Here is a 24,201-nt window from a genome sequence, read left to right as displayed (position 1 = left end):
TGCATAATGCACCATTTCCTGCAGTTCATCAATGCTTTTTCATCTGCTCAGACGAGGTATTTGTCATTAATTACCACAACATGTCCAAAAGGCACTGTGTGAGTTTGGCAGAAACATTTCGCCTTGTATTTTGTGTTACCCAAACATTAAAGTGTACAAATAGATACAACGCACAAGTTTGTTCAGCCTATGAGAAGCTTTAGCCCAAATCGTGTGATGTACAAATATTGACCATAAGCCTTAAGATGGTGAAGGATATGAAAGGTGGGGAGCTCAACTAGAGCTTAAAGAAAGACCTGAAGATTTGGGCGTTAGTCATGTGGTCTCTCCTGCAGAGACGTGAGGCGAGACGAGTGGTAACATTTCTCTTGCAGCTGATGAGCTGAGTGATAACTGACTCACCTGACAATGCAGAGGGCCAGCTATAAAGGAACAAAGGTGCTGGGGTGCAAATTGGAAAAGAAGGGGAAAATGGACCTTAGCTTGATAGAAAGGCTCGTACTGAAGGGTGTATCCAAGAACCACGGTTATGACCAACTTAGGTTGGTGCAAAAGTAATTGCGGTTTAAAAGGTTAAAAATTGCAAAAACTGCAATTACTTTTGCACCGACCTGATACCTGGACATAAAATGGATGCCACTGTCACTGAGGTGAGGGTCCCAAACTCTAAGTCGAGTTCCACGTGTTTGGACACATCTGGCTTCTCCTCGGGAATGAGTTCACCCCAAGGCCCAGGGTGTGCAAAATTGGGCAGCTATTAATATCTCAGGCATTTAAGGCTAGATTCAACAGTGAGAATAGCATTGGCAGGGCTGTTAAGTATCAACTGAATGTTGATTTCACTAATATGTGTCACACAGTGTGATACAAGGCCCATTGCATTGCTACTGAAATCTAAACAGATGTAACAGATAGATCCCCAAATGTCCAATGGCCTAAACAATCTCGGAGTTAATTTCTTGTTTGCATAACCCCTCCAGGGCAGCTGTTCCTGGTTGCTGGGTGGCTCTCCTTCTTATGACAGCTCAGGGACACAGCTTTCTTCCATTGCCTGGCTCTGCCTTCCCCTAGGAAAGGAAAGACAGTGCAGAGAAACAACTCCCACCTTTTAAAAGTCTTGGTCCAAAACAGGCACACATCTCTTCTGCTGTCAGTGCTGTTGGTGAGAGCTAGTCACGTGGCAACACTACCTACATGGCGGTCTGGGAAAATGTAGTCCGTCTGAGTAGCCACTTCCTAGCTACACTGTGTACCATGGAAGAGGAGAGTGGATGTTGATGGAGAGCCAGGAGTCTCTGCTCAATACCCACGTGACAGAAAGTAGCCCGAGAGTGAAAAGGATGTTCTCTTCTACTACAGAAGAGACTGCTTCTGTTTAACGAGAAGCCCTGAGGATAGAGTATCTCATTGGTATCTCGGGGTTACCTGACCATTCATATTGGTGGCAGTGCCTGCTTGGGGCTGGACCCTGTATAGTGGCACAGGCGCCCATGGAAGATGCTTTGTACAACTGTATCAGCACATGCCAGAAAAAAAGGAATAGGATGTGGGTGGGGGAAGAGCCAGCTTACATGCAAGGTGAAAATGCTTGTTCATGACCACATGTGAGAGAGGCCCCAGGGACAAGCAAATGAGAGAATAACCACTGCCCTCCAAGTGCTCCCAGACGGACAGGGGGGCAAGCAAAGAGAGACCATAGCATTGAGGATGCTTAGGGATCTTAGATTTTGAAGGCTTTTGGAAATGAGTATTTTAAGAGTTTTACCAAGAGCAGCCAGCATTGAAAGTTGAGGGAGGGAGGGAAAAAGGGAGGGCAAGAGAGAGAGAGAGAGAAAGAGAGAGAGAGAGAGAGACAGACAGACAGAGAGAGAGACAGAGAGAGATGGAAATACGCTATACCTGTATCATATGATATGGGTGTAGTGAGTTTTAAAATCTAGTCAGTGCATCATAGCGACCCTTCATATGTGCTTTGTGATGATGCTTGTTTATTCAGAGTGTAGCCGGCCTCCTTCCTCCTTTGTCAGCCAAACCAACATGCTGATCATTTCTGGAGGCAGGTGCACTGCTGGTATCAAGGGCGAGTCAGTGGCAAGGACACTGGGCGCCATGCTCTGCAGGACTGGGGGACAGTTAAGCTCCTTGCGCGCTGAAAGACTGGTCTCCACCTTGACCCGCCCACGTGCGGTTTGGGTGCCATGTCCGGGAGTGCCACGTTTTGAAATGTGTGAGACAGATTGGCAGGTGGATGGCATACTGCTAAAAAGACAGGAGGATAAACTCGACGGTAAGATTCTTAACACGTTCTGTTTGTTTCGCATTTGTCATGTGCAAAGGATTATGACAAGCACTTTCAGTCAGTGAAGCCCTTACCGGTTAGGCGCAGTTATTCCCTTACCACGATATTGCTAGGGACACTGAGCCTCTGAGAAAGTAGGTGACACTTCCGAGATCATGCCACTAACAGCCGGTTGGAGCAGAGATTCTAAACTTACATCCTTTGTTTCCAAAGCCCAGAGTGAAATAACGTTAGAGATGCTGAGTCTTACATGCGTGTCCCACAGCAGATTGTTGCACTGGATATTTATGTACACTCTCCAAAGGTGGGAAGGACACAGCCATTTGCCTTGGGCTCATTATACCACATCCTATGAATTTAATCCTAACGACTAAAAAATTTCCTAAATATTGAGTAACTAACAATGTGCGCATAATTGAGTCGTAAATTTATTTCTTGGAACCAATACGATTCTCGAATAGAGTCCTGCGTGATGATGAAGAGCTCATGTAGCTCCCTTAGTGGTTGCTTTTACCAAAGATTCAGCTTATTATCTCCCACATAAACTAATGTCAATATTTTGTAGTGGCACCTCTTAAAAGCCTGATTTTAGTTTCTTTATCACGTTTTTATCATGTTGGATACACATCTTCCTCTCTTAGTATTTGGAACTTATGCTTTCACTGGCTCAGTAAACTAACACTATAGAAAGCAGGCATTCTACTGTGTAATTTCATAGCAACTTTGATTGATTTTACTGAAATGGAACAAGATTGTTAAATCTAACATTAACTTTTCTAAAAGCATATTTCTATACAACATTAGCGATAGACATGGAAGACACATTTATTCATGTTGTGTCTATTTAACATGCTACTATGAGCTCTTTCTTTTTGATAAAGTCAAAATACCATCTTGTTAAAAACTACTACATTAATCTTGTAGCAAATTACAATAAGACCACACTATGGAGTTGTGCCATTCTCGTCACATTTATGAAATGCTCTAATTTAACATGGTAACATATATCACATGCATCCTTTGCAAGTTATAACCTATAATCTCTGACCAAAATAGACCTAGACCAGGAAAAAAAAATCGGGGGTTCGGGGGATGATGCACTATGAAATTATACCCCTTTGAGAGCTAAGCACTGTAATTATGGTACTTTCTCTTCACACTGTTCACGTGTGTAGCCATTGCCGGGCACAGCAGTGTGTGGGGAACATCTTTACACACTGCTCATCTTGAACACTCAAAGACGAGAAAAAATGTATTCCATGCCGACTCTCATTTTTTGTTTGAGCTTCAGGGTGTGACCTTTTGCACACTCCTTGGAGAGTATGGCGGGGAAGTTTGGAAAACAGTTTCTTGGAAATGCCTTTTGGCGAGGGACGGGGAAGGCTATAAAAATATACCAGCCTGACAAATGGTGGGCATTGTAGAAAGGAAAAGACAAGACATCTTGGTTTTCTACCAAGTAGAAGCTTTTCTTCTCCAATGAATATTTTCGACAGGTGAGCAAGATGATAAACAACAGTATCACAAAACACTTAAATGGAAGCAAGTATTATGATGTACATTATTCACCTGGAATTCTCCAACTCGTGACACTTATATGTGGCAAAACGACTGCACCTTCATTTATTTATTTTTGAAGTGGAGTGCGTACCTTACAAAGGTAGCCTGCTACAATGACGTGGACTTTTCTTCTCTAGAGAGGCAGGAGCTTGAAAGAAATCATTGTATCTATACTAGAAATATGTAGTAATTCTCAGGTCCACATCTTAGGGCTGAGCAAGTTCCTAGCTAGGAGAATATACTGTAGATAGATTATGGATAGATAGATAGATGATAGATAGATGATAGATAGATAGATAGATAGATAGATAGATAGATAGATAGATAGATAACATAGATAAGATAAATACGTATTTATTTCTTAAAAGCACCAGTGGTGCTGCACACGCTGAGATGTTTCATGAAAGCTCTTTTTAGGAAGATTGCTAAAACCAGCTAGAATTAACATTCGGTTACTCAGCAGTATGAATAGTGCAATATTGACTCAGTTCAGAATCACCATGTTTATTTGATGCTCAGAGATGGAACCATGAATAATTTGAAGAGAGGCATGGCTGAGGAAAACAGCAGTAAGACCGAGTTCCAAGGAAATCAGCTGACTTATTGTAGTGATGGGATAGGCAGCAAGTACTTAAACACGAATTCTTAAGTATTTTGTGTTCAGGAGAACCACCGACATGCCTTTTTCTAAGTAAGCATTCCTTGATTCAACTGTCAGGGACTTTTAACTCTCTAGGTTGGAGCTGTTTGTGGGTAATCACAGGACTCGTCTTAGAATACACTAAACATATGTTGAATACATATTTGTATATTCAAGTGTTTCAGTATTTAAAACTGGCATGTATGCTTGACTGAGACAGATGTTTTAAAAACAATGTTTTTTTACTTGAAAGGACAGCAGGTTGGATTAAGTATTTTCTAAGAAGGTATTGAAGTCGTCACGTTCCATGAAAAGCAAGTAGACATTGTGAGTTCTATAACTTCTGTAATATTTGATGCTATCTTTGGATGCATTTCAGTGAAGTAACAACTTTAAATAATTCAGTCAGTGAATGGATATTTGGTGGAATAATACTATGTACCAGCCATAGCGCTAGTCGAGGGGTACATAATAGTGAATACAAGACACATCAGGAACTGGTAAATTAAATTTCAGTGTCCCAAAATGTATTGTTGACTATTATTATTTTAAAATCAACTTTGTAAGACTTAACTCTGTCATTGCCAGTGAGAAACCTGTCCTAAGTTCAAAATCGCTGTTTTTAAAAGTGTTTCCTACTTGAACTCTCTCTCCTGCCTGTCCATTCTCAGTGGTTTCTGCCCAGTGTGGGGCCTCGCCATGGAAGTGTGCCTGGCTCAGTCCATTTTGAGAGTTCAGGAAGCTACCCGATTCCAGTCTCTTCAGTTTCCATAGCAGATCTTTTGCCATCACTTCCTGTTTTTTTTTGTTTTATTCAAGTTTATTGGGGTGACAATGGTTAGTAAAGTTACATAGGTTTTATAGATCACATGGTGTGTTCACCATCCAGGGTCAGGTCTCCTTGCATCACCATATATTTGATCCCTTTTACCTTCTGTTATCACCATCACCCATCCCACTTGTGTTGCTCGTTCTGAAATGCACTCTGTGTCCTCTAGTGCTCGGGTCTTTGGAAAGTCAGATGCCCCATGACTTCTCCCTGCTTTCTTCACACAGCTGCTGATACCGTGCAGGCCATGTGACACTTGCTCCTCTTTGGGGATTTCTGGGGGTAGCTGCTCTTCAGTTGTGTTATAAGTATTCTTCATGGCCTTTTTTGGTGTTGCCGTTCAGTTCTGCCTATATTTGTTAGGATTTGGAGAAACTCAAGACCTCTGTGGCCATATAATCAATGTCCACGATTCCTGTCGGATCTCTTTCAGCTTTGACTACCTGATTTAAACTGAAATATAGAACACCTGGTAAAAATGTAAGCCCGAGCTGTTGTGTCGTTTTCCATCTTGTGTTAGGGCTCCCATTTCTCTTCCTTCCTCAGCCACTTTACCCATCAGTGTCTATTCTCAAGAATGTACTCATTGGTTAAAATATTTCTTTTTTGCTCTCTTTTGTATCTCTCTTCAAACAGAACTCTCCAAATCAAATTCAATTTCCAGGTACACTTCCTATTCTTAGACGTTTGAGTTTACTTTTCAAATTTGTTTGGTAACATCAATATTACCTCATTGGCTGTCAGTGAGTTCTCTGAGAAAACATAATCTATAGAATATTAGACTGTCTCTACCACCAGCCAAACAGTGCTTAGGAAGACGTATAGTTCTACTGTTTTAAAAATGTAGCTTTAAATTACTTAAAATATGGGGTCTGCTATGTAGAGAACCTCTGATAAATATCTACTGTGCTCATCTAATTTATTAATCTTTACATTATGGTGCACATTTTCTTGAAACACAAAAGTGCTGTTTTCACACACACACAAGTTATCATGTAAGGATTATTCGATGCCTTAAATTCACCCTGATAGAATTCCATTTCTTAATGTAGAGGATAGTTGAGAAAGCCGACTACAACAATTATTGCAGAATCTTAGTCTTTTCTGTTGCCACTAATATCCCTGCCAAATGCACTGTTTCAGTTATCACACAATTGACCGTGGGTATCTCCCATTGCTGCATAGTCTGGAGCTGCTGACTTTTGCAGGATGGTCCAAAAGGGGGAGGGCCAGACAGTGGTCACAAGGCGATATGTAGCAACCCCTTGCGAACACCAGTGGTCTTCAGAGAAATTCATGAATACTAACTGGGCTGCATGGCTGATGCTTGCGCTGGTACCTGGCTGATCACAGAGATAGGCCGTTGCCTTGACCTTCCCTGGGTCTTCTGGCTGCTGTTAGACTCGTAGTTTATCACAGCCGGTGAATTTAGAATAGTGATGATAGGCAAAGATCTGGGTGACAGTCAGGCCCCTTACTAGCTGTCTGGCCCCCAAGAAGTAACTTGATCTTTCTACAGTTTGGCTTCTTCTCTGAAGTAACCAGTCATGCATTTCACAAATGGTAAAATGACTCAAACTCCTGCTATTGTGGCGCTTACATTGTAATGTGGGTTGTAATGTGGCTTTTTCCTTCTTTCTTTTTCTTTTTTTTTTTCTTTTTTTTTTGGTCCCTGTTTTTCATGTTGGAAATTTTGCACAAATGTCTGATGAATCCCTGTTGCCTGTTCTAGTCTATAATGAAATGCTAAAACATTTCCAAACTGGACTTTTCTCTTGTATGTATGAATGAACAGCAAGAGAGCTTTTCCTTGCAAGTGTTAGACTCCCAGATATCAATATAGAGATCTTATTATCTCTGTAGCTTTTCTCTGCCATGTTCTTCTTCATGGAAACTAAGTCTATCTCTTGGCATTCTCAAGCAGATTATGCAAGTTTCAGATTTTGTCTTTAAGGAAAAGTTATGCTGATGGGATGATGGAAGTTTCAGAACTCTGATTTTGGCTGCTTTGAACAGTCAATGGATGGTGTGCAGTTTTTGATCTCTACAGTTCCTTTTTTTGTGTTACAATCAGCAGAAGCATGTCTGCCAAGTTTCCTTGGAGCTGTGTCTGATTTGAGTTCAGAACTTAGAGCTTATGTTAAATGTTTACCCATCTATGGTGCAACTCATGAAAATTCACTTTGGATTTAGTCATCTTGTAAATTCAGTTTATAGTTGTTTTGTGAGGTTAAAAAAAAAAAAATTGAGACTTTTCCTTCCAAGCAAACAGAATAGTGGAACCTGAGTTACCTTCCCACCTGAAATAAACAAAATATGGACAAAGTATATTAAACAATGGTTTGCAAGACCCTGGACAGCAGGCAGTGTGGCCGATGTCCAAAAGTGTCAGGAAGCAAGTTAACCAGGTTCTGTAGTTGCCCTTTGTTACCACCTTGAGAGAATTTCCAGGCCGAGGACCAGGGAGGGAGAACCCAGGTGAAACCCAGAGGGTTCCCTGGATTGAAGAGATGAGCTGAGACTTTGGTGAGAACAAAACAACTAGAGTTTGCAGAGAGAGCAGCACAGAAGGATAATTCCAGAGATCCACGGGGCATCTCCTATTGTGTTTCCCCAGAAATAAGACCTAACCGGAAAAGAAACCCTAGCCTGATATTTCAGGATGACATCCCCTAAACATAAGCCCTAATGTGTCATTTGGAGCAAACGTTAATATAAGACCTGGTCTTGTTTTTGGGGAAACACGGTTTAAGGGTTCAGCTGACTGTCGATCATTGCATGTGTGTGAGGATGGGAAAGATGCAACCTGAAACCATGGAGGATCATGGTGCTTAGCACTCAGACAAGGTTGAGAATAGTACCTGTTTCCAGTACTTTCCAAGACAGTGTCAAGGTTCCAAGCCCAGTAAGAGGGGATGGATGCCAAACTGTAAGCATTTCAAGCCTTTGCTTGCATCATATTTACTGACATCCTGTTGGCCAAAGAAAACCAGTAAATGAGCCTCAGGTTAGTGCAGAAATGGTCTGCCAAAATGCACGGGGACACACAAGTATTGTATCTGAATTTTCGGAAGTGCATTGTTAAAGGGAGAGGGCATACCTTTCTCTCTTTGTACTTCTTGGTGGACAGAAATTGGTCTTAGACTATGAGTAGATTTATATTCTCTCACATAAAATTAAGAGAATCTACCGCTGAGTTGTACAGAAATAAAGCTGCGTTTTCAGGTGAATTTTGAGAAACCAATTAAAATGAACTCATTTTATAAAACTATAAAGCCTTTTGTCTCTTACTTTTAATTCACATTTTAGGGTGTAGTTAACATAGAGAAGTATAATTTATATGTATTATACAAACATTTAGGTTAATGCAATGGTAGTAAAATAGTATGATCTTGTTTGCAACACAGTTTTTCGTACAGAGAGATCTGATTTGGTTGAAAAGAAGCACCTTAATTAGACTGTGGTGTTGTAAAAATCGAGGCAGTAATGGATGCTTTTGAGATGTTCTGTATGAAAAGTGAGAGGTGGGTGTAAAGAGGGAAAGTAAACATCATTAGGGAGGGGTGAGGAATAGGGAGACAAGATAGTGGCTCATTGGAGTGCAGAAACCTATGAAAATCTCCAGTTGTGGGAAAGCTAAAAAGATACATCGGTTGCAAAGTACAGCCCTCACTATTCTTTCACCCAAAACATTAGTAAAGTTTAATTTTTATTAATTTTATATATATATATATATATATATATATATATATATATATATATATATATATATATATAACAAGAATTCCTTTTTTGAAATTGAGGCATTGGCCAAGGTTCACCTATAGGGTGAGCTCTCAGGTGGCAAAAGTATTCCGAAATGGAAGAAGCAGGAATGAGGACCAGGGTGACCAAGAGAATATACACAGAATTCTTACAAACTTAAGGAGCCAGCCCTTTTGTCTTTCAACAGGAATGGAATTAGGATTGCAGGCAGTCTTCTCTAACACTCCAGAGTCATGGTCGTCCCAGGTGCTATGTGCATTATATTTAAATAAGAATGCAACAAAAATATAGAAAAGATCAAGTTTGGCACAGAATACACTTCTTTTTCTTTTTGTCTTTTTTCACGCTATCTTGCTCTTGACCTCTGAAAGAGTGCTCATTAGACATGGGGTGTGTATGAAGTTATTCTTTGCCAGACATGTAATGTATGTCCAATTCCCGAAAGGGCTTGCCAACGGTTTAGGGAACAGGACTAATTAATACCTGAAAAGCCACAGCAGAAAATAAGGGCTTAATTATAGGGTGTTGGACGTGATGTGCTGTGCTTTTCGTGGCTGTACATAACACATACCCACCAATAAGTGCCACCTCTTTCTGCAGACCAGATCAGGTCTGTGTTGAGTGACATTCTGCTTCCCAAGGGGCTGGGTGAAAGTGGGGGTGGGGAGGGCAGCCTGGACCGAGGAGGCAGTTTGGGGTCCTTGGCTATCTTTCTGGACTTGCGTGCATCTTCGATACTGAGGTCCATTCTTATCTACAATGACGTCTGATGCATGTATCAACCTTTATTTGTCAGAGTTTTAGACATTTTCATATCAATTATTTCATCCTCAAAGAGTGACCCTAGTGAGTCCTTATTTCTCACATGAGGTAAAATGAGACACTGATAGATTTGTAAAAATTATTTAATTCAAAAGCCCTTCGCTGCATCTTCGTAACCGAATCCCAGCATCATAGGGCTTTTTTGGACCATCCCTGAGATTCAAGGTAAATCAAACCGTATCTTTTCACATGTACTTTCCTGCCTGAAAGTGAGGAGAGGTGGATTCAGTCCAAGCGAAAGGAAGTTGGGGAGAAATGCCAGTGACTTTACAAGAGAATTTCATATCTGTACCCCATCTTTTGTGAAAGCTATTGAATTTCTCATATTTACTCAACAGTTTATATGTGTATGTTCCCTAAGGAAAAGCTTTAGCTCTTAATTATCCTCTTAAACCAATGTAGTATGATCTATGTATACAGTAGAATGAACGTTAAATGTTTTATGTATTTTCATTCTCAAATAACAGCTTGAAGAAGAAAAATATGCCTTTTTTCAGCTATTTTGCTTGACAGTACTCTAAAACATGTAACTTTTCCCCCATTTTTTAACTGCAGCATAAATCAGCTAAATATGCTTAATGTGATTAAGTTATGCTACAAAAGAACCAGAGATATGCTGAAATATTCCTCAAAGCAGGATTGTGTAAAAACAAAACAAAACAAAACAAAACAAAAAGCATCTTATCAGGCTCAGTATCAGTGGGCATAAATAGATGTTATTGATGAATACTTTGATGTTAAACATTATTAAAACCTTGATGGGATGATATTATTATAGAATCTTCCTTAAGTACCTGGTACGTATAAAATAAGTTTGGATGAAAAGAGATAGTAAACGAGAGGAACGAAACAGAGGTCAAGTTGTAAAGACTAAATTAACTGCTGTCTGTTCTGTTTTCAGTCTCCACATGACTATATTTTGATTTTTTTTTAATATGGCACTTAATGCTTAATTCCACATTACCCTTTTAGTCATATACTACTGACTATGGGGTTTATTTTCATTCGGTTCTATATATTCACCCTGCTGAAGCCTCCTATGTTTTTGTGTCAGGAGGAAAAATACCTTATTACCTTTTTGTCTGTTTAACATTTAAAGTTTTTTTTTCTTCCCTCCCTCCCTGTCTTGTACCTAATGAGCAAATTATCTAAAAATAGATGTGTTCATCTTTCTACAAAATGTTGTATGTTCTCTAGATTGGAGGCCAGTGTAATTGTAAGAGACGTGTTTCTGGCAGACGGTGCAATCAGTGCCAGAATGGATTCTACAATCTCCAAGAGCTGGAGCCTGATGGCTGTAGGCCTTGCAACTGCAATACCTCTGGGACAGTGGATGGAGATATTACCTGTCACCCAAATTCAGGCCAGTGCAAGTGCAAAGCAAACGTTATTGGTACGTGTAATGCAAAAGTTTACAGTCACATCTCTATTACCATTTGGAATAAAATTCTCGATTTGATTTCTTAACTGAAGAGTAAAGCATATTTCCTTGCTCAAGGCAGGCTGGCAAAGGAAAACAGTTTCGAAGAAATTAACTGTCTAAAAATGATTAAATTAATAATCCCATCAAACTTCGGCTTGAAGCTTGGTTTAATCAATCCTTTAGAAGTTTCTTTAGTCTGTAGCTGCATTCGTTCACATGGCCCATACTAATAAGTCATAGAAAAATATAATTTGCTTACTGCATAGATGTTTCTTTTAGAAAATTAGCACTTTTTCAAAATGTTTTATACTTAATGAGTTCTAAGCAAATCATTTCCATGCTAGTTTTCTTAATAGACCAAAATAAATGGATTTTTTTTTCAAAATATTCTGTGCTACAGGGTCCTTTGTGATAAATCTCTCCATTTTTTTCTATTATATTTCTTTGAACTGTTCCTATGAAATGCAAAATAAGTCAACATAATTCCACAGATCATGTGTATTGCTAGGGTTAGTTATAAAGGGCCACCTAATTTTAATTTTGTAATTCAGTGCCAAGCTGATTATAATAAACAGCCAGCTTCAGTGTTATTTATCATTTTTTTATACACGACGTGCTTTTTTGTTTGTTACTCCCACAGGTATTTTTCAGAAATTAGATTTGATTATAGCAATTTATTACATCCAACATTTTTGAGGGGAACCACAGCCACATAAGGACAAAATTTATCAAGTGCCCAAAATGCACTATGTACATAATGCACTTTGAAATTTTGATATATGAGAATATTATGAGAGGAAAGTTTCCTGATGAAGTGAGTCTTGTATTGTAACTGAACATGTCTTGGTTCATATAGGAAGTTTAAAAAAGACCTTTGCCTTTCTATTGTCATTCAAGACACCGAGCCTTCCATGGTTTTCTAACAGTGACCTGAAACTTATAATAAAAGCATGCCTGGCAGACACGTACCTGCACACAGACCACACGGAAATGCGTACATAAAGCTACACATACATGTGAACGTGTCATTCTGAAAAGCATTTTTGTTTCCGCGATATAACACCAATACAAATGATTTTACCTTTTCTATATGTTGATGTATGTACGTCATTTTATTGATTCAGCCAATCATTTTAATTTAATAAAACATGATATGGGTGTGCTTAATGGTATCACACAAGAGTTCTCTGGTTTAAAGAAAGATTATATCAAATATATATATATAAAGCCCTTGCATTTCAAACACACAAACTACAGAAAGCACACATGACCATCTTATACAGAGAAGCACGTTTTTTGTGTAAGTGTTGTCTGGATGCTGAATGAATTTTACACCTTAGAATTTAATCTATAAGGCAGCCTTTGTTTTTTAATGTGAAATATATTTTAAATTCAAAATGTGAAAACACAGTTTAAAGAAATGCCTTTAAATACAATGGAATAGTTACTTCTCTAGGTCAGTGGAATCTCTCTTATGATGATTAGATTTCACAGCCTAAGGAAGGAAAAAAAAAAAAAAACTCAAACGTTACTATTGACTTTGAATTTGTTATGACCTCCCTGCCATTTACCTGTTTTACTGGTTGATCCAGATAGTTTTCTGCAGGACAACATATTTATTTGAAGGTAAAAATCACCACTTTGATACTATCATTTCTGAAGTTATTTCTGCACATTCTGTATTTTTAATACAAATACAAACTTGGTATGTACACATATTTCTTTTTGAAATGGGATTGGCAAGTGACCTGATTCACTTTTACCTTGTTAGGAACAAGGGAAAAAAAGCCCAGAAAACACAAGTGTGTGTTGTATCTGCTTCAGAAAGCAAACTGTTAGAGTTAACAAAACTGTTAAATCTTACTAATGATTCTATCACCAGTAAAATGCATTAGCACCAATAATTTTATTAAAGTAGGTCATTCATCTAGAATAAAAAAGGAGAAGAATGTGAATTAAATGCCAAGTGTGCTAACTCGCCTGTACTTGTTAACACAGAATGTGATGCCCTGTAGGCCTTCCTGGGTATCGTTAGGGATAGATTACCTGTCAGGAATATGTATGGCATATTCAAATAAGCACTGCGCATATTTTTAAAACTGATATGATATGAATCCATGTAGACCAATTTTAATAGTTCAAAATGAGTCATAATTCTTGTTAACAATACAGTTATTTTTAAAATTTGCAGCAATAGTGGTCCTTTTTTATTTTCCTTATTGAAATTAAATGATATGCCTTAGGTGAGTCATCCATCACTGTTAAAGAACTTGCCTTGCATTGGAGTTCTTGAATTTTTATTCATATATATACATATATATTATGCATTTTCTTCCCATTTAGGAAATGCTTTTCTACAAATGAGTTCCTGAGTGTGTTTTTGACTGTTATTTTAGGACTAATTTTTTTTAATGCTGTTAAAGCTTGAAGTAAATGTTGCAATTGCTTCATCCCCTCATAATCAGTTATTTAAATTCGTGGACATGTGAAGGGTAGCTAAAGAAAGTGTTTTGCATGTCAACATTTACTATTAAAAAAAAACATTTTTTTTATTCCTTTGCCTTGTAATATTCTTTTTGAACCTAATCTAAGTTGTCAGAGATTTAAGTTGAGGTGTTAAAACATTTTCCTCTGTTTGTGAAATGTATATACTCCTTCAAAGAGAAGCTATCTAAACAGCAGAATTTATTTAGTGTTTAAAGAAGTATGTTCTGAAGCAGACACTATGACAGGCAATGTGATTACTTTATGAGCCGAGGAGAGCATAATTTATATTAATTGAAAATGATAAAATATAGGAGCATATAAAAGCACTGAAATTAAAAACTGCTCTGGATGCTTTCTTTTCATTAATTATTTAAGTGTGTGATATTCAGAAGTGAGTTTATATACGGTTATCCCAAAACAATTATCAGTTTAACATTTTATTAAACATTTTTTAGGGCATTCTCATTTCTAGGAAAATAACTAATGTGGTAATATGCAGTTCTTCTGGCTTTGGAAATGTACTTTACTCTCTGCTATACTTTTAAATGAACATACTTTGTTAATGTAAAATGACTAAACATAGTTTTAATATAGTTATTGGTTTTAAAATAATAGTTTTAATATTTGTTAAAGAGAAGATCTTTTAGTATGTGTAATGGAAGCCACGTTTGCATTTTTCTTTGCATTAAGTAATGAATGAATAAAATTTAATAAAGCATGTTACAAAAATAAATGAATGCCAAATTAAGTATGACCATCCTCTTTTGAGTATATGATTAGCCCTCTGTGGAATTACTTATGAGAAAACACTCAACATTTTGTCTGTGCTAAATGTCGGCAGTAGCACTATTTGTGTTTCAGCTATCTGAAAGCATGCATAGAATCGTTTTCACATTTTCAACTTTTTTAAACTAATTCTCTCTTTAGGGCTTCGATGTGATCATTGCAATGTTGGATTTAAATTCTTCCGAAGTTTTAATGATGATGGATGTGAGCCCTGTCGGTGTAACCTCCACGGCTCGGTGAACACATTCTGCAATCCTCTTTCTGGGCAGTGTGAGTGCAAAAACGAAGTCCGAGGACTTCAGTGTGACACCTGCAGAGAACACTTCTATGGGTTGGATGTCACCGGTTGCAAGGCCTGTGACTGTGACACAGCTGGGTCCCTCCCTGGGACTGTCTGTGATGCCAGGACAGGGCAGTGCAACTGTAAACCAAATGTGGGTGGCAGAGAGTGCAGTGAATGCTTGGACGGATATGTGAACCAACAGCAAAATAATTCTTTCCTCTGCCTGCCCTGTAACTGCGATAAGACTGGGACAGTCAATGGCTCTCTGTTGTGTGACAAATCCACAGGACAATGTCCTTGCAAATTAGGAGTCACAGGTCTTCACTGTAATCAGTGTGAGCCTCACAGGTACAATTTAACCATTGGCGATTCCCAAGGCTGCCAGAGGTGTGACTGTGACTCCTTGGGGACATTACCCGGAACCGTCTGTGACCCAGTCAGTGGCCAGTGTCTATGTTTGCCTAATCGTCAAGGGAGACGATGCGATCAGTGTCAACCAGGTAAGAGAGAAATTTGTCACCTTCTCAGTGTATAGGGACTTTGCTTTTTGGTATCCCATATTGGGTGAGTCCTCTTTGTTACTCCGTTGAGACTTCTAAAATATTTACTCTGTTTCTCCGAAAATAAGACCTAGCCAGACCATCCGCTCTAATGCGTCTTTTGGAGCAAAAATTAATAAGACCCGGTGTTATTTTAGTATAAGACCGGGTCTTATACAATGTTATATTATATTATATTGTATAAGACCGGGTCTTATACAATGTTATATTATATTATATTGTATAAGACCGGGTCTTATACAATGTTATATTATATTATATTGTATAAGACCCGGTCTTATACTAAAATAACACCGGGTCTTATATTAATTTTTGCTCCAAAAGACGCATTAGAGCGGATGGTCTGGCTAGGTCTTATTTTCGGGGAAACACGGTATCTCCAACATCAGTGTTTATTTCGTTTTGCAACATATGTATAACCTTTTTCTTCAAGGTTATGTGGCATATTTGAGTTGCTGTATTTGAAGTGACCCTTTAGATGGGTGCCAGCCAATCAGACATTTTATAATTGAGACTTATGTTTCATTTCTCAACTTGAACTAAATCCTCTGTCAACAACTGAAAAAAAATCTGACCAAGATCAGGAAGAATACATTTTATTTTCCAGAGAAGGGAAAACTTAAGTTACTTATCTATGTAATGCCAAATACTCAGTGATGAACTGGTTTTCTGACTGAAAGTGACCAAATGTTTTTAATAAATGGGCTATATGTTCTGGCATCATACAGAAAGATCTAGAATTATTTTTAAATGCCGTCAATTTTATAGGCTAGTGTTTAGTCCCACTGTACCCATCTTTCCATCTGTTTCCCAACGGGAAGAAAGATGGACCTTGTCTATGGCTTTGCCCTTGGTTTTATGTGATTTTAACTAAAATAATATACTTTTCTTTATAATAAAGTCACCATGGTGTTGTGATAAGTGTAAATATTTATCAGTTGTCTCACAGCTGTACTAACTGTTCTGTCTGCCACAGTCAGCTCTGATTTATCTGCACCTGTGAAAGTGACCATGGTAGAAATTCCAAAGGGTGGAATTTGCCTGCCTTGGATGAGTAGGACTAAAGTCCTATTTTACGTGACAAGGAATCTTAGAATTGAGCCATACCTTTCCATTGACATTAGTCAGTGTGACAAGTAAATCCAAAAAGACAGGAAGGAATGGATGAGTAGTTAATTCATTTTGAGATAAAAATATCAGAAAACAATTCGAACTAGCTTAAGGGGGCTATGTTATCTGGATGTCCGAGAAAACCTGATGGGAAGAAAAGCAGTCAGGACACAGGAACTAGCAAACTCCTGTTGGTCTATATTGGTGCATTTCTTCATTCCCTTCCTCCCTCCCACCCCCTCTCTGCAGAGGGGCACTTTATGCTTTATGTTCCCTCTTAAAATTCCTGATTATTTATCAGTGTCTTCAATTAAACCAACCACTTATGTAGTGCGTGCAATGTACAAGGAATTATGTTAGTGCCGTGCGCATGCAAGTTGCATAAGATAATCCTTCCTGTCAAGATATTAAAACTCTAACAAGGGAAATAAGACAACTGCACAAGTAAATAAAACACAAAAATACTTTGAATATGATTATTTTCATTAATAGTGACGATCACTGTTCTATATCCTTCTTAAAAGAGAGGACAATTTGCCATAAATCTTTGCAGAGGAGTTTTGTGACATCCATGCTTAGGCGAAGAGCCACTGTACCCAGTACATCCCAAAAAGAAAGGGGCCAGAAGGAGAGAGAGGAGACCGTGAGTGGGGAGAAAAAGATTGACTGTGATTTACCAGTATTTTAATTTTTCCGTTCAATTTGTATTTTTACCAAAATTTACATGCAGATTGTTTGAAAAATCAGGTAGACTGTAAAGACACACAATGTCCATTCTTCTCCCAGAAATCTCCCTACCAAGAACAACCACGTACAGCTCCTTTAGATACTTATTCTGGCTTTTAATTCTATATTTCTACATATATTCTTCTACCTCGACCTTTAAAATTTAGACTCTATCTTCCTGTTGCAGAGGTGAGGATTTAGCTCTGTATAGCTACTCCTCAATAATCCCTTTATTTGGTTAAATCAACATTCAGAGATTATTTTATTATGACTATTTAGTTCACAGCTATGCCTATGGTGTGCTTTGATTATATTCCTTTTCTTGAATAATTGCCTTTGCTTAGTTTCTAGAGATCTCGTAAATATTTCTAGGAATCAAAACTTTTCAAAACTTTTCAATCTATTTTTTTCTCCACCGAATATGTCAGTCCACAGGAGGTCAGAATTTCTGATTTGAGCTGATTGATCTCTAATCCCGTTGCAAAGCTCTAGCTGAGGTTTACCTTTGCAGCTGTACTGAAAATTTCCTTCACATCTCTTGTGTTGTATTCCTTGTTCAGGAATCCTATGTGGTCTTTTTTGTTGGTTTATTTGTACATTTGTTTGGTAAAGCACACACTCCACCAGCTTGTGAAAAAGAGCACAGGGATGGAAGTAATCTTTCTTTTTAGAATTTTGAATGTCGGGAATTACTGTTATTCCACACTTATAGCTATTAAGATTTCAAATTTTACGAGTATTATAGAATCATTTTCCCTCAAACATTATTTCACCATTATCTCCTAACAGTCAATCAGATTCTTCGCCAATCAGATTCTTGTTTCCTTTTTTTTTTCTTTTCTATATTCGCAAAACTTCTACCATTTCTGTATATCTCATTTCAGAAAATGTCATGATGATGTGTTTTGTGTTAAAAAAATTTTCCTGGGCATTCAGTGGGCCCTTTTGTCTGTAAATTATTGTTCTTACATTCTGCTAAAATCTTTCAAACACCTTCAGAGCAAATGTAGACTAGTGTTTGATCCAACCTCTGGACACCTTACTTAACCAAATTGGTACATCAAGTAGCCATCACAGGCAGCCTTTCACACAATCCTTACGTTCACTCCGGCCCTTCGCCCCTGCACCTGTGGAGTCCAGACCCTTCCAGGTTTAACTTCTAAGAAGAAGAGTCATAATCTTCTCAGAATTCGAGAGGGAAAACTTCCGGTTGGGGAAGGGCTTAACTACACCTCACACTTGACTTCAGAAGGTTAGGATGATAATACTGGAGACTTTAATTCCAAACATTTCTTTCAGAGTTCTGCAATTCATGTCAATTAGCTTACTGTTGGCCTCTCCCTGCAAGTGATGAGTTTTCACTGGTAGACAGACTTCTGTTGTTGGCTGCCATTTCCTTTTCTGTTCTTCTGGATTTTTCTTCCTTTTTTTTTGGATTTCAGAAGGGAACAATTGTTCAATCAACTATACTTGATGGTCTCTCTGACCTCATCTCCGTGTGTCTTCAGGTCCTTTGTTGCTCTCGAGACACACACGCGCGCGCGCACACACACACACACACACACTCCTTAATGGCATTCTCCTCTTTTTAGGCACGGGCACAGTGCCAGCCGGTGAGCGCTCCATAACTACACACACACAGGGAGGACGGGGTGGTTTACCCTGCAGAGGAGGGAAGAGAATAATGCATTTTTCTTGACAAACCAAGATATTCTGTACACATCTATGTAGCATATGGAAAGGTCAATGTGTGCAATGTGGCAGTGTGTGTGTATGGGGACTTTTTTTTTTTTTTTCTTTTTGGTCCTGCATTCTTCTAGCTTCAGAAATTACATTGAATTTTGTTTTCTGGTATCATTGTCTTCTGTGCAATTTACATTGAAAAGAAGAAAACCCTCTTCTACTGAAGTATCTTTATCATAAGCAGATATTTCACAGTCGCCAGCTCTGCAGTATGCACGTCAGAACGCACCGCCGCAATCTGAAGCTTTCATTCTACTTCTTTAAACTCCCCTTTAAACACATTGGGGAGACCAGATCGAGCACTGCTGGGGGAACGCTAGGCCGATGTGTGTGACAGTGGGGCGGGAGGTGGGGTAGGCACTGAGCAGCCTGAGGACTTTGCCTGCCCTTTTGTGACCGTACCTATTATGGGCCTACAGGAGGGTGCTGCTCGTACATTCTTGTCTCACTGTCTTAAAAAGCATTCTTAAGGAAGGTGCATAGAATGAAGCCTCATGTATTATTAACCTAACCTTACTCGAATGTACAAGGAATGGGCTTAATTCAACTAAAATTTATAGGCAATTTGTTAAAGCAGCAGTGCACATTAGAAGGTACATTAGAGCCACATTGGTTTAATATCCCATTCAATAACTCGAACAGAGGTTAAAAATGCTGCTTAACCTCCATTAAGTATTTTAAAAAAGCTTTAATTTAAAATTATTTGGAGTGTGTGTACATATATGAATGTACACATACCCACACTAATAAATATCGCACAGTAAACCTGATTCCCCGTTCTTCGTTTGTTCAGTGGATGACCTCGTAACGTTCAGTAGCAGGTACTTAATCAGAGGCCTGGCCGAGAAAAGCAGGGAAGGATGTCAAGGCATCTCGAGCCAGTGACCCGCCCTTGTCCTTGAGAACTAGAGGCAGAGAGGGTTTATGAGGACTCTGCAGCGTTGGGATAAAATAAAGGCTAATTTATAATGAAAACAGCTTCATATGACATGTTTTGTGCTAATAGGACCATCGCTCATGCTTTCCTCTGGTATTTACTTTTGGTTTTGTTTTATAAGTCATACGTACTATTGGAAAGTAAAACAGAGTATCTTGTTTCATTAAGAGGCATATCAGATTTGTTAAATAATGAGCTCATGCACCAAAATTGCATGCAAGACCCTACCGATGGGATTGGAACTAGATGGCTGATATTCCATTAAAAATCAGTGCATCAAAGTTGGGATCCAATTATGCCACATGTCCCAGTGTTTGAAAAAGCTTTACAGAGCAATGTGTTTTCTCTCAGAGCGACCTGGGTCTCAGCATAAGCGCCTCTTCCTTGATAAATGATCAGAAAAGAATCTTGCCATAGGCAATATGGACCATAATCTTAGGAACATCTAGGGGGAAAAAAAAAGACATTGACAAGTCATTATTTAAGCTTTAATTTAGGGAAACCCCACTTTCACAGAAAACTGCCTAATAAAGTTTGCAGTGATGCTAATAAATAATATTTACTGAGTGTCTGTTGTTTGCCAGACCCTGGAATGGGGTTGTATCTGTCCCATTCAATAGGTACGGTATTTTTATCATGGAAGGACCAGTATTATTCCCATTTTATAGTACAGAAAATGGGTTCTAATTAAGTAGAAGGGCGATTTACAAATCCAGATCCAACTGACCCCAGAATCTGCACTCTGGAAGTGTGAAACTTTTTTCTGACTAACTCAGTATATGTTATAAACATTCACTTAATGAGAATTTGAAGGTGGGTTAAAATTGAAACAGTTACAAGCATTTGTAACCTGTCCCAACCCTCAAACTCATCTCAATCCATAATTCTGGTTTACAGCTTCAGGTCCTGGGTAGCTCATTTGCTGTCTGGAATCCAAGTTATGAAATGAAAATTAACAGAGTCCTGGGAGGGGCTCCAGCGATCAAATAATGAAGAGCTGAAACGAGCGGTGTAGAACTAGGGTGATCTGCATGGACTAAGTCGGAGGCATGTTTGAAATGGTCACAGTCACGTAGCAGCATACAGTTGATAACTATTGAGGCAGAAAAACGGGAAGAAAGAATAAAATATATTTCTTTGGATTATGGAAACATATGTGTGTGTTTTCTATGTGTATTCATATCCATCTATAATCTACAAGATATAATCAGGACTGTCATTATTTTTATTTATTGTTGGCATTCGATTTGATTCTTAAAGAATGTGCTTGTGGAGACCTTTCATGGGTATTCACATAAAGAGGAAAGTAAGTTTTTTTATAAAACTGAAAAGTCCAGTAGAATCTTGTTCCTTATAGGAGCCCGTCACTATAGCTTTTGCTCTAAGAACAGGAGGCTTTGGGGGGGGTGGTTTGTTTCTGAAGCACGGTTCCCTATGGTGATATGGCAAGGATTACATTTACAATTTATTGCACCTGATTCATATACATTTCCTGCGAGGCTGGGCCCCTCTCACTCTCATGACTTACAGATTTATGTTTACCATTTTCTTTTTCAGTGTTAAAGAGATCATCTCATATTTTAAGGGGTAAGAGATAGCTGTCTATTCACCTACCCATCCATCCACTCAGCCATCTATCCATTTCATGCATATGTCCATTTTTTTCCCCAGTAAACATCTATTGAATAAATTACTGAGTACCAGGGGCTTTGCAGGTGTAAGATACATAATGATAAATATATTGAGGCATTATGGGTTAGTAGGGGAAACTGACAAGGATGTAAATGTAACACAGTGAGATAAGTGCGTCCTTAGAAATGGGCGATATAAAGAACTAGTGAAGTGAACAGACGGATTAATTCTCGAAAGGTGGGGGACATGGGACTGTAGTTGAGAAAGTGATTTCTGCGCTAAGTTTTAAAACTAAAGGGGAGTTGGGAAAGTACTCAAGGAGAGTATAACAGTCCAGAAGAAGAAATCGAAGCAGAGAATTTAAAGTATATCTAAACTGATGGATAAAGAGTTTAATTTTTTTTTTTAAATAAGAGATATTATACCTTGGGATGGCTCATATTAATATTTATGCCTTTTTTTGACTGTCAATAATAAAATAATAATAAGTAATAATAAAAATAATAATAAAAAAAGTCAAAAACAAAGTTGACTTTGTCTGACAGGTCAACTCTGTCAATAATAATTTTACCATTATTTTTATGTAAAAACGCCAAATGGGGGGAAGTTGTTATTCTTTCCTCTATTTGAAAATTAACATCCTGTACTCCATTCTGAAAAATACTGATTTGTTAAAAAAACAAAACAAAAGAAAACCATTGCTAACATAGCCTTTTGTTACTTGCTATAGGTGAGCCAGAAATTCCTCCCTAGACTCTTCTCTTCAGAGAATGTCCATTCTCTGGTTTAAGCTGAGAGTCGTTTCTTCGAAATGGCTTCCAATCAGTGCTTACCCTCAGCTCTGCCCTCCTTTTCTGAATAAGGCCTAGAGGTGAAACTTGTTTTCTTTCTCCCATTTCGAGACCTTGGTAGAACCTAGCTGTTCATGGTCCTCGGGGGGGACATTGCTGGGAAATGGTCTCTCCTTTTATGCCCAAGACGGGAACTGTGTGTGCAAATGGCCACTACAGGAGATAACACAGCCTCCTCGCTAATCACCCTGAACTCTGAGGATTCTGTAAACCTTCTCCCGGATACAGCAACCCTGTTTTATGATATGGGTGACATTGTTTTCCACATGAGACTTGTCTTGCTTGGGACCAGGGCTTAGCCGAACTCGCAGTGGGCTGATTTGTGTCATATTTGTGTGACCTCGCAGCACTCCATAATGGGAGGTAATAGCATTGTGCTAATGGCGGTGATTCAGTATGGAGCACAGAATCGTTCATGGAAAGAAATCTCCAAAAGATCAGTTAAAAATGATACAGACACGAAGATGCAGGCCATGAAGTGGAGCTAAGGGAAGGAAATCAGAAATGTCTTGAGCAAGAGAAAAGAAATTAAGGTCAGGTATCTGTAAGCTGCACTTAGGAGTTGAAGAAGCTTAAGGAGAAGGAAAGGGAAAACGTTGTTTTCTGTAGTTGGAAGCCATAAAAGGAAAGGTAATGGTCTAGAATTAGGCACATTCAGGTACGGCAAGAAGTAATCATTGAACAGGAAGGTACCTGAGTCATCCTAATTAGAACTGTTTAAAAATAGGACAACTGAAATACTAGTGGGATTAACCTTTATAAGCGTGCTCCTGAGAGGAGGCGGGAAATTAACCTCGAGACAAAATTCCAGTGTAATTTTTTCCTTGAAGCTCCCTACCTGTAGGTTGCAGCCTCCCTAGGTGTTTTAATACCTTTTATTTTGTTCTTCTCTGCTTGTATCTCTGATTTTTCTATGGCTTTTTTTTTAATTCTCTAAAAACTGGGCAGCCCACTCTTCTGCCCCAAAATGTACCCCCCTTGTCTTTACAGATTTAACTAATAAAGCATCTCTTGTAAAAATCATCCATAATTGTTCTAGAATTCTCTGTGGCTCAAAGCTATCGCAAGAAGTCCAAATTAATTCTGCTTCTAAGTATCTGTGCTAATGGGAAATTTATCCAAATTGGAGAGCTGTTAGTACATTCGTGGTGCTATCATCATGGATTTAAGGACCTAGGTACTTTCACAGGAAGAAAAAAATACAATACAGACAGGCACAGACACAGTGGTCTTGAATCCAAAATAGAAGTCTTCTCAAGTTGTGGCTTTGATCACATGATGAATCGGATACAGGAATATACAGTAGTTGACATGGCCATTCGCTAATTCTGGAAACATACAAGGCACGTGCTGTAAGTAGATGCAGAGAAGCAAGTGACATAATCTAGTTGTAAATGACAGTAAAAATGACTATATTAGTCAGTTCTTTCCAACTGAATGGCACAGATTTTAAGCTGCTTCCGTTGCTTCTCATGCAGCACAATCTTTTCTATTTTTACTATCCCTGAAGCTTTCTAAGAAAGAATATGTAGGGCCTAGGAGAAGAAAAACTAGTTGTTGATGGCTAGAAAGAATGACTTGTTTTCAACTAAAGCCTCACGTAGCTTTTATAGTGTTCCCGTTACTTTTTCTTTTTCCCTATGATATAGATAATAAGGAATGGATTCGCTTTGTGCTCATGTTCTTTACCTCTCTTTCAATACTGCTGAGATTTTATACCCTTAAATTAGGGATAGTGACAGTTGTCC

At 38.5% G+C, this 24,201-nt stretch overlaps 1 protein-coding gene across 1 annotated transcript in view; it reads left to right on the top strand.

Annotated features, from left to right (window-relative positions):
- Positions 1-24,201, top strand: part of USH2A (usherin) — a 559,517-nt gene that overhangs the window by 98,913 nt on the left and 436,403 nt on the right. Inside the window, exons 11-12 of the mRNA XM_033099662.1 lie at positions 11,113-11,308; positions 14,753-15,394. Of these exons, the coding sequence (XP_032955553.1) occupies positions 11,113-11,308; positions 14,753-15,394 (838 nt within the window). The remainder of the gene's footprint in view (positions 1-11,112; positions 11,309-14,752; positions 15,395-24,201) is intronic.

The sequence above is a fragment of the Rhinolophus ferrumequinum genome, chromosome 27 (assembly GCF_004115265.2).
Source record: "Rhinolophus ferrumequinum isolate MPI-CBG mRhiFer1 chromosome 27, mRhiFer1_v1.p, whole genome shotgun sequence".
Classification (NCBI taxonomy): Eukaryota; Metazoa; Chordata; class Mammalia; order Chiroptera; family Rhinolophidae; genus Rhinolophus; species Rhinolophus ferrumequinum.
The sequence above is the reverse complement of the archived record's forward strand: the minus strand, read 5'-3'. Positions and strand labels throughout refer to the sequence as shown.